The 11,521-nt window shown below is 41.3% G+C and overlaps 1 protein-coding gene across 1 annotated transcript; it reads right to left on the reverse strand.

The window, feature by feature from the left end:
* Positions 1-7,858: 7,858 nt before the first annotated feature.
* On the reverse strand, positions 7,859-10,887 carry LOC143259835 (uncharacterized). The gene is made up of 5 exons (XM_076523561.1): positions 10,485-10,887; positions 10,308-10,442; positions 9,701-10,235; positions 9,290-9,529; positions 7,859-7,943 (listed from the first exon to the last, which is right to left on the reverse strand). The coding sequence occupies exons 1-5, from the start codon at positions 10,885-10,887 to the stop codon at positions 7,859-7,861; spliced, it is 1,398 nt and encodes a 465-aa protein (XP_076379676.1).
* Between the last annotated feature and the right edge of the window lie 634 nt (positions 10,888-11,521).

The following is an 11,521-nucleotide window of genomic DNA, read 5'->3' on the forward strand; positions in this document are numbered from 1 at the left end:
AAATGCTATGTCAGAGATTCTCGCAAAAATTTTACACACAATTGTCCACATACGCTTTCGTTGTAATTTTGATAATTCTTGCGATTGTATGAGATTACCACGTTCGGTCCGAAGTATCGAATTAATTCGATTGGTGGTTGAAGATTTCCAAAACTATCGAAGTAGCTGATTCGCGACTTCTGCTTTATATATGCGACCCAATGTGTTCCTGGACCATGACTGCTATCCAGATTGACTATTCCTCGTTCATTTATCCATATTTTATTGGGCAATGCATCGAGCATGAAAACTCCGCGAAAATGTGGTAATTTTCTACAGACAATTTTCAATTCAAGATCCGTCGTTGAGTTATCTACTTTTTTCCTTTCGTCTTCCTTTTTTTTTTCTTTATTCCTTTCCCACGCTTGTATGGTGCAAGATACACTCCACGGCCCTCCATGGCACGATTGTGTCGTTCCAATTCTTCCAATTGTTTCTTCGCAGCTTTCGCCTCGTTTATCGTTTTAGCCACTGCAGCAGCACCGCCTGACAATGCCCCCAAAGCTCCCAAAGCAGGAAACAGCAACGGTAGAAAACCACCTCGTTTGGCAATTGGTAGAATTCTTCCAACATTGTAGCTACTGTAGTTCTTCTTCTTCTTCTTCCCCTTAACCGTTCGTCGACCCTTCTTCCTTATCAGACCCATACCTAATCTTGTCAGGGAATATCTTTTACCAGTCCGTAACGGTATACAGAGCTGTTTATACCAGTCTGTAGCAGTATACAGAGCTGTTTATACCAGTCTGTAGCGGTATACAGAGCTGTTTATACCAGTCTGTAGCGGTATACAGAGCTGTTTATACCAGTCTGTAGCGGTATACAGAGCTGTTTATACCAGTCTGTAGCGGTATACAGAGCTGTTTCTTACCAGTCTGTAGCGGTATACAGAGCTGTTTCTTGCCAGTCTTTAGCGGTATATGAAGCTGTTATGTCAAAAATTCTTTGATTGATAATGAACAAAAAAAAATGTACGTGCGTTAGTTACATGGAGATGTGCTCTATCATTTGAACACGAGAAGACTGATATCTATGATGCTTGAGTTCTCGTATAAATACCTTATCGTTCGAGAAGAAAGTTTAGCATAACAAAAGACAGTCGAGAGAGAGCATGCGTTTCGTACGACAGTCCTTGAATATCCGGGTTCCAACCTACCGCACGTTCGACGACCATGATGAGATAATTCGGAAGCATGGGCCATTGCTACCGAGTACTATACGATGTGTGATAAGCGGCCCGTCAGGATGTGGTAAAACGAACGTCATGATTAGCCTGTTGGAAAGTCCGAATGGACTGCGATTCGCAAATGTGTATGTGTATTCGAAATCATTACGTCAACCAAAATATCAATACTTGAACAACTTGTTCTCGCACGTGGGCAAGGACGTAGGTTACTTTGCCTATTCGGACAACGCGGACGTGATTCCCCCGGCGGATGCTCGACCGAATTCGATATTTATCTTCGACGACGTTGCTTGTGATGAACAGGACGTTATGAGAGAATATTTCGCGATGGGCAGACATTCGCACGTCGATTGTTTCTATCTGTCGCAATCATACGCCAGAATACCCAAACATTTGATTCGCGACAATGCCAATCTATTGATTCTATTCAATCAAGATGCCATGAATCTGCGACACGTTCATCAGGATCATGTGAATACCGATATGTCGTTCGAAAGTTTCAACGCAGTTTGTTCTAGGTGTTGGCGAAACAAGTATGAATTCCTTGTAATCGACAAAGACAGCCCTGTGAACCGAGGACGTTACAGACGCGGATTTAACGAATTCGTCGTGCTGTGATCCGACTCATTTGGACGGTAAGAGGTGTCGGTGTCACATCGTGCTCCCACTCGATATGCGTCCGTCAAAGAAAAACCTGCGAGCTGCCATCGTTAAGGAAATAGCTAAGACCAGTGACGTCATACGTAAAAAGAGTTTAGCCTTGAAAGTTGGGAAAATGGATGTACAGTCTAACATTGAGATAAATTTACGTCCAATAGTGGAACCGTTGAAACAGCTGCTCCAAAATACAGCTACGGAAGCGAAAGATAATACATCAAATGCTGACCGATCGTTGGATTTGCAAACACAGCAGTCGCTGTTCTCTGTGAAGAAGAAGAAGAAAGTGGAGAGAGAATTTATTAAGAAAAAGAGGACACACGATGAAGCGGCATTAACTCCAAGGATGCATTTGAAAAAGAAGAAGAAGAAGAATAAAGTATATTCCTCCATCGGTGTCAGCGATGACGCCGACTATGTTGACGATGACGACGACGACAACGACGACGACGACGACGATGATGCGGACACCAATATGGTGCTCGAACCAACACCTTCAATGCATCGGGAGAAGGAGGTAGCTTTCGAATCATCTCCAACGGCTGCAACATCGTTGGAATCATCGGTGCGAAATATTTTCAGAAGTCCTGAAAAGCATGGCGACGAATACGAGCATTTGTTCAGTAATCTTGGACCTTTAGCGAGCGAATACTTGAGAAATTTCTTTAGCGGGCCGCCGAAAAGTCAGGACAATGTGTACGGAGTGTATTTTCATAATAACAAACTGATGCTTGGAAACGTTACGTTCGACGTGGAAAGCAACGATGATATTGTTATTAATAAAATTAGGTACAGAGGAACTCCAGGTCTCTACGAATTGATATTCAAAAGAATACCCAACGAGAACCTGTACACCGAGAATGATAAGGAAATTTATAGAAACATTCTCATCGCTACGCATGCGCACCGACGTGGTAATCAGATAATGGGAAACAAGGGCTACAAGTACAAAACTATTATAGGACCAATGTTCTCAGCGTTACGTGGAAAAGGTATAAATATTCCAACGACGATGATGCGTGTAACCAACAATCCGGTCGATTATGTGCATTGGGATGACCCAAATGAGCTGGTTGATCGTTTGAAATTGTTGATGGCATCGAAAAATGCTGGTCATACCAACCACGACAATGAAATAACATCCATGATCGAAGAACTTCGCGAAGCTGGATTGATTATAAATTAAATTGCTCGAATATTTATTACGTTAGTGACGAATGAAATGCCTGTTGGTAAATTTATCAAATGGTTCGATAAAATGAGTATCCGTTGGAATTGCTGCGAAACCAATCAAACGTTATCCGTACATGAAAATTGGGAGGACATATTTAAAAATATTGAGTTCAGACTCGACGATATTTGTCGACAAATACAACAAATCGAGCAACAGCAAGATCTACTCGAGTTGTTGGTGTTAAAGAAGAAGAAGAAGAAGAAGAAAGGAGAAGAAAACAACTAAACCGAGAAACGAAAAAAATGTCTATTAATAAATTTGGTACGTTGTATAAACATAGTACGCCTGAGTCGAAAATATTGGCAGATATTTCAACTTTTTATTCGATATGTAAAAATTATGTACACGACAATGCCATATGCTCGATCGGCAATTTGTACGATGCGCGAGGCGCTAAGATCGCTCGTGTCGCAAATCCTACGACGAACGATGACGCGGCCACCAAACTGTACGTCGATCGCGTTTCAAAGATAGGCGACGATACAGTCACGTCATCGCTTCACGAGTACATGCAGAATAATGCGATGTGCTTCTCAACGGAATCGTACACAGCTCGAAACAAGAGGATCAAACATTTGGCGGAACCGCTTCAAAACGATGACGCGGCCACTAGATCGTACGTTGACGATGTATCGAAAAAAGGCGACGACGAGCTTCGTAGAAAAATAACAGCTAACGAAAAAATGACGAAGGGTGTCGAACAGGCCGGTGTAAAATACAAGTCCGAACTCATGGATAAAATAACAGCTAACGAAAAAATGACGAAGGGTGTCGAACAGGCCGGTGTAAAATACAAGTCCGAACTCATGGATAAAATAACGGCTAATGAAAAAATGACGAAGGGTGTCGAACAGGCCGGTGTAAAATACAAGTCTGAACTCATGGATAAAATAACGGCTAACGAAAAGTTGGCGAAGGATGTCAAAGAGACTAGTGCGAAGTGGAAATCCGAACTCGTGGGTAAAATAACGGCTAACGAAAAGTTGGCGAAGGATGTCAAACAGACTAGCCTAAAATGCAAGTCCGAACTCGTGGGTAAAATAACGGCTAACGAAAAGTTGGCGAAGGATGCTAAACAGACTAGTGCGAAGTGGAAATCCGAACTCGTGGGTAAAATAACGGCTAATGAAAAGTTGGCGAAGGATGCCAAACAGACTAGCCTAAAATGCAAGTCCGAACTCGTGGGTAAAATAACGGCTAACGAAAAGTTGGCGAAGGATGCTAAACAGACTAGTGCGAAGTGGAAATCCGAACTCATGGGTAAAATAACGGCTAACGAAAAGTTAGCGAAGGATGCCAAAGAGACTAGTGCGAAATGGAAATCCGAACTCATGGATAAAATAACGGCTAACAAGAAACTAACGAAAGATATGGAGCAGACTAATGAAAAATGGAGGAATAAAGTGCTGGCTAAAATATATAATTTTCAATACGACAGTGATCAGAAAATTAAATCAATTGATTCAGATAACGATGGAATTAATGTGAAAATTGATAACGTATTTTCGGTATTGGAGCAAAAGGTTGAAGCGTTAAAACAGAATATGATCTTTCATATTGAAACGGACAGCTCAATCGGTAACCAACTACAAATCTTTGAGGAAAGTTTTCGTGGTAAAATGAAGAAATTAGTTGCCGAGGAATGCCTCAAGTTCTATAAATAACATGCTTTTGCAACGATTGCATCATTTTTGCTGGTGATTACGGTGGTAAAACATCGATTGTCGAAAGAAATTGGAGCAGCAGCAGCAGCAGCAACGATGCGTAACAGCAGCAGCAGCAAGAAATCATCGTCTCGTGATTCGCTCAAGCAGACTATTCAAGACATCGTTGCGAATATAGCCACGAAACATGAACATCACAAGGACAATTCAATCAACACGAAGAGTTTCAATAGATTTATGTTCGATCTGATAAATACAATAAGAAAATACGTTCTACACGCATCGGACGAGAATGACGAGTTCGATGCATTGGGTCTACCTATAGAAAGTATAAAAGTTCCTATTAACACGAAGAAGTATGTCGACAACGTTATCAACGAGAGGGCGGTAATTTTGAACAGTGACAACGAATTTTTCGATGCAAAATCTCGAATTATTCGATATTTGGCAACTCCGGTTTTCGCCAGCGACTCGACAACAAAAAGTTACGTTGACGACGCGATCGATTCGTTGAAAAAAACATTTACGTACGACCTGTATGAAACTATTGACGATGTTCACTCGATGAAACTCGCGGTCGAAACTCTCCAAAAATTCGTGACAAACGACGAATCCAATCATGAGAATCTGAAGAAACATGTTGAGACGTGCATCGAGCAGAATAATAAAAGTATCAATGAAAAGCTATGTCAAAGATTCGTCGAGCTCGAGGATAAGTTGTTCGAAACAATGAAAGCTGAGGGTATCGTGGATCGAGAAAAATTGAATGCCGTTGTGAAATTTGCTGACAACATCGAGCACAAACTTGCAAGTGTGAAACACAAAGTTAACAGCAACTGACCGAAAAAGATTGATAACCTTGAAAATCACATATTAAATAAAATCCACATCTTGGAGGAAATTACGAGCACTGGCAAAGCGAATCAGGGAAAGTTGGCGCAACTTGAATTACTCGTAGACGAACTGCAAAATAAATTTACAGTAGGCGGTTTTGAAACTGGCAAGGAATTGGATGAGAGGTTCGAAAGGCTTAATACTGCTATGTACAAGAGATTACTCGAGCTGACTGGAGAGGGGAACATAGTCGTGAAATTCGAACAGTTACATAAATCTTTATTAGAGAAATTTACCGAAATATACGGACAAATGCGACGTATCGAAGAACAGCAGCAATACAGTGTGCGCGTCGCTTTCGAGGAATTGGATTCTCGTATGAGACTTCGTTTCAGAGACTTGTTGACTGTAGCGGTAGCAGCAACCACAGAAGAGATTCCGATAACGCAAAAAGCGTCAATAGCTGAAAAGTCCATCGATAACGCAAAAGAGGACGCGACAGCGGTCGAAAAGACTCCGAGAACGCAAGGATAATTAAATTAGCGTATCTTAATTTCAAGCGACCGCAGATTCATCGATAACGCAAAAGAGAGCGCGGCAGCGGTCAACGCAAGGATAATTAAATTAGCGTATCTTAATTTCGAGCGACCGCAGACTGACAAGGCGAAATCATGAGCGGTGATAAAGTGAACTTGGTGAATGAACTGCATGCTCCGGCGAGACGTTACTTCCGGCGGAGGCGAGTGGTTACGCGAGGACTCGACGATCTCTGGCAAGCTAATATCGTTGAAGTTCGACCGAACGCAAGAGAGAATCGAGGACATCGATATATTCTTACGATAATCGATACATTCAGCAAATATGCCTGGGCCGTTCCTTTGAAAAGCAAAAATGCTGACGATGTGTGCAAAGCTTTCGCGTCGGTGTTGAAAAAAGATGGCCGAATACCGAACAATTTGCAAACCGATATGGGGAAAGAATTCTACAATAAAAATTTTCAAGAATATCTGAAGAAACGTAACATCAACCACTATTCCACATTCAGCACTATGAAAGCGTCCATAGTCGAACGATTCAATCGTACATTGAAGAACAACATGTGGAAATTTTTCTCGTTGAGCGGAAAATATCGTTGGATCGACGAGGTACCCACGTTGATCAAGGACTACAATAATCAAAAACATCGCACCATTCGTATGCGACCTGTAAACGTGAATCACAAAAATGAGAAGTATCTTTTATCTACCGTGTACAGCAACGTCAAGATCGCCGGTCCTGCGAAATTCAAAGTTGGCGACTATGTGCGCATCAGCAAGTTCAAAACCGTATTCGACAAAGGATACACGCCGAACTGGTCAACGGAAGTATTTAAGATCGCGACGGTGAAACGAACGAATCCCGTCACGTATCTTTTGGTTGATTTGCAGAACAAACCTATCGCTGGAGGATTTTACGAATACGAGATACGCGCTACCAAATATGCCGACGTGTATTTAGTAGAAAAAGTATTGCGTCGAAAAGGAAATGAAATATATGTGAAATGGTTGGGGCTGGATTCGTCACATAACTCTTGGATAAAGAAATCATCTGTACTTTAATTGTATAATGTAATGTTTATTTTTGTTTCTCTAATAAACATGAAAAAATACATAAATGCTTTTTACATTAATACTAATTAATTCCCCCCACACGCACACAATTTCAACGATTCGCTTTCGATACGATTAGATCTAAACATAAAGCTAACAATTCGCAATCGATCAGACAATTTCGTTCGAACAATTCGTTTGTAAAAATTACGGTCGCATAATTCTGCTCGTTATTGGAGTTTTTTACAATGTCAACGAGCTTCGCGAATCTATCCTGAATTTCTGGAATATTTTCTAATAACCATGAATACATATGATCCATACATAACTCTAATTTGTACAAATTATCCATCGTCTCTTTCGTAACATAAATCGATGCTTGAGAATCGAACAACTTGATTAGACTCATTCCATTAAAATTTACAATTTGTAACGATAAAGTCTCATCAATTTGTTTTTCCTTCTTGTCCGCGTCGAAGTAATTGTGAATATAATCTCTAGTTTTCACCAGCAGTTTCCACGTAGCCATTGAAAAAGAAATCTCTGTTCCACGATTGTCCCCCAAGACAAACTCGACGCGCAAATTTTCATCCACGCGTACACAAATTTCAAGGAACTTGAAATAATTGCCGGCTATGGAGTATCTTCTACCCAAGATTCATGCGTTGCGCGGTATCTGCAACTGCTTCTGCTGCGACTGGGGTTGCGACTGTTGAAACGACCGTTTCATCGAAATGGAGTATCTATAAAAGAAATAACATACAATATTTTTTTTCTTCTTTCATAAAAGGAACATTTTATTCCCTTCAAACTTTCTTTTATTTACCCATAATTTTTATAATCGTTGTGAGATCCATTTTTATGTAAAAAATTATTGGTTTGATTTGACATTGTGAATATTATAATACTGAAGAACAACTGCGCTATAAGAAAGTAATCTGTAGAACGCACTACTCGCTGTACGCAATGCCAAAAGCTTATATATACAATTCCCCTACCATTTTTCCCCCTTCTTACACGCAAGATAACAATACAAGGAGCGTAAACGCCCCTTTTCCGATTACAAATTAAAGTGAACACGCGCGCGCAACACGGGATTCGAAACATCGATGAAATTATATAACCGCTTTTATTTTTTCTAACTCCCCCCCACTCCTTCTCCCTCCTGCCTCCCCCTCTCCCCCTTTCGCGATTTTATAATGTCCCCAAGGAAGGGTTTCGATCGAATTGTTTAAAATGTATCGTTTATCATCGTATGGACTCAATGCTAATTTACTCTGTGATACTGAATACACTTGATGTTGTATAGACATTATCAATTTTTTTTTCTAAATGATCGTGAAGGCATGCTAAATAGTCGTCGAAAGTTATATTTTTAATCGTCACGTTAGTCTTAATTCTTTTAATCTTTTTTACATCGTCTTTGTCTTGTACCCGAATAGCATACATTTTCGAGCGAAGACCCACAAACTCTGTCATGATTTTACCTCCGTTCTCATCCTTCATTAATTCTAATACTTTATTATTCGCGATCGGAACGCCGTACACGTTATTTCTGTCATAATTGGAAGTATCGTATCGGTGAATGTCACGTTTTATCATCTCGTACGCGTCGTCGCAAATAATCTGATAAATTAAACTGTCCGTGTCCGTGTACAAAATCCTGCATCTTTCTTGAACATTTGGAAGCATGTAGCCATAATGAAAATCATACAAATGTAATTTTGATATGTCCAACACTGACATGCCTATGTAAATAGGTTTATAAAATTTAATAGAAAGCTGCTTCATTTGAACTGCGACAAAATCCTCGGAGAATACAGTACAGCTATGGAAATTTGGTCGAGCTATTAAACGCTCAGCACCGTATCGACCGCTCCATCGCGAGAGCAACTTTACGTTTACATGATTTCGAACGTTTTCCATCGTTTTTCCAAACACTGCATTGTTCATCAGTTTGAACAGATTCTTCGAGAAGTCATTGTTTGCGTTGGCGCGCAACCTCGTATTTAAATCTATGTAACAGCGTAACCAACATGATTGTTCAAACTTCAGTATCCGATGAATTTTCTTTAATTTTAAATTATACCTCAAACATTGCTGGAGGTATCGATAATGGAGAACGTAACGATTCTTACAGCTAAGCGTTGTCAAACGTTTCTTTTGCAACGTCCCAACCTCGTGAATCGGGCAAAATGGAAGATCCGCGTGAGCATCATGAATTTCCTGAGGATACTCTAAGTCGACCTCTAAAATGTACCCGACGGGACTGCCGATTGGCACGGAATCGATGTTGAAATTACTCGTATCGTCAACCCATTGGAAACCCCTGTGCGGCAATGGCTGCGACATGGCCCAGCCATACAAATTATTAACATCGAAATACATCAGATAGCTGGACGGTTCGGCCGAATCGTACGTCGACATATACTTGTTATTCGCGCGCGCGTAACGATGCGAACATTGACTCAACCCACTTCGTATTCCCCGCTCCACGAACAAAAGCATGTCAACGTCGGTGAACAATTCCAACTCGATCTTCGTCAATTTTAGCATCGCGTCCCACGCGAAACCGGGAAACGTATAATAGTGCGCTGGATCGAGTTTATAATTCTCGAGCGACTTTTCGCGAAAATTTTCAAACACGTCGGCCAACAACAACACATCCAATTTCAAGTACAAGTCGCTGTACTGTCCTAACGTTTGTATACCGAAACATGACCAAACTTCGTTCGCGTGACAATAGTCGACGTCGGATATCTCGCTGTCGCATAACTGATTATAAAATGCTTCGCGCGGTGGTAAACAAGTGTCGCTTAATTTGTCATAGGTCGATACATAGTCGTATGGGAAAACGCCTTTCCTGGTTAGAAAATGAAAATCATCGTTCGAAAGACGATTGAATTGGCTCCTCACGATATGCAAATCGCTCTTGTTCAAGTACGACGACAACTTGTCCAGACTCGAATTCAAGAACTTGAACGAATCGATGAATCGAAACTTTATGCACTTCTTCCACGATTTTTTGATCGCATCTATATTCCTCTTACTGTGTTTCGTGAAAGAAATGTACTTCTCTTTCGTCAGCGGTAACGCGTCTATTTTACCTTCAAACGCGTTTGCCAATTCTTTGATGAAAAAGTGTGCGTCGTAGCCGGACAAATTGTGAAAAACCACCGGTATCACGTACGAGGGTTGATAGCTCAGATTGCAACGGCTGTGCGCCGGACCCCGATACGCATCTGTGAAATGACAATGATCATGCACTCGCACGTCGTCATTACCGAGTGGTTCTTCGCACACGTGACAATACGTGGCGGTACGAAAAGTTGAGATTTGCGCGGCGGTCAACGGAGCCATTGGAACCGTTCGATCAAACACCGGCTGCAATTTACAGCTCAACTCGTGCAACTTCGATGCAAACCATGTGATACAACCTTTCTCATCACGATAAGCCTGATACTCGCTCAACGAACTGTCGTATCGGCAATGGAGGTAGTAGCCTACGCTGAAGGCATGATGATGTTGATATCTACAGTAAGCTCCATGACCTTGATCTTCCTGTTTCTCCAGCAGGCATTCCAAGTCTGCGTAGATAACGAACGGTGTCGGTTCCTTGTACGCATAATTCTTGAACTTCAGCCATTTATCGTCTTCCGTCGGAAGTTTCAAAGCACATTCGTTCATTCGACTGCAGTCGATCTCGTGAATGCTCAATTTTTCCTGCGATTTGAAATACTGTAGACACCTGACAAAAAAAAACATAATTTTTTATTTTAGTTTTTCTCGCCCACCACCACCACCACCGCCACCACCATCATCCAGAAGAAAGAAAAAAATTTACATGTGTGGATCTTACCGATCGCAAATATGCTTATTGTGCTGCGTGCTGATCTGAGATGAAACCAGACGAGATAAATTCCTAATACACAGATAATGATTGCGCAAGTTTTCGGAGTCGTGTATGAGCAGCAAATTTACATGTTTCTCCCGCTTCCTTGAGGTCAAATGCAACGTCCGACATCTTTCTTGTTCCCCTCCCCACTCGAACACGTTCACGGAAACGTCATTCGCTTTTTCGAACTTTGGTATGTCCTTGAACAACATCGGCAATTGGAATCCCTCGGTGTGGAGCACATCGCTGTAATGCGGATAGGATGATGTGCGATTCAAATTATTTTTAGCTGGATATAGGCTTGCCACCACTGCCCAATAGAAACATGCATTATCGTCGTCACTGTACACATTGAGGACTGCTTTCTTTAATTGCACTGTTCGAGGCACGGATACCTGACAACCTGCTTGTAACGGTTGATATTTG

Source organism: Megalopta genalis, chromosome 7 (assembly GCF_051020955.1).
Source record: "Megalopta genalis isolate 19385.01 chromosome 7, iyMegGena1_principal, whole genome shotgun sequence".
In the NCBI taxonomy this organism is placed as follows: Eukaryota; Metazoa; Arthropoda; class Insecta; order Hymenoptera; family Halictidae; genus Megalopta; species Megalopta genalis.

Bases quoted from the DNA above. Each gene is read 5' to 3' on its own strand.
- LOC143259835 (XM_076523561.1), bottom strand. From the start codon at position 10,887: ATGAACGAATGTGCTTTGAAACTTCCGACGGAAGACGATAAATGGCTG. The intron at 10,443-10,484 runs GTAATGACGACG...GTCATTTCACAG, and splicing joins CGTGTGCGAAGAACCACTCG to ATGCGTATCGGGGTCCGGCG. The intron at 9,530-9,700 runs GTTCGTGGAGCG...ATTGCCGCACAG, and splicing joins ACCGACGTTGACATGCTTTT to GGGTTTCCAATGGGTTGACG.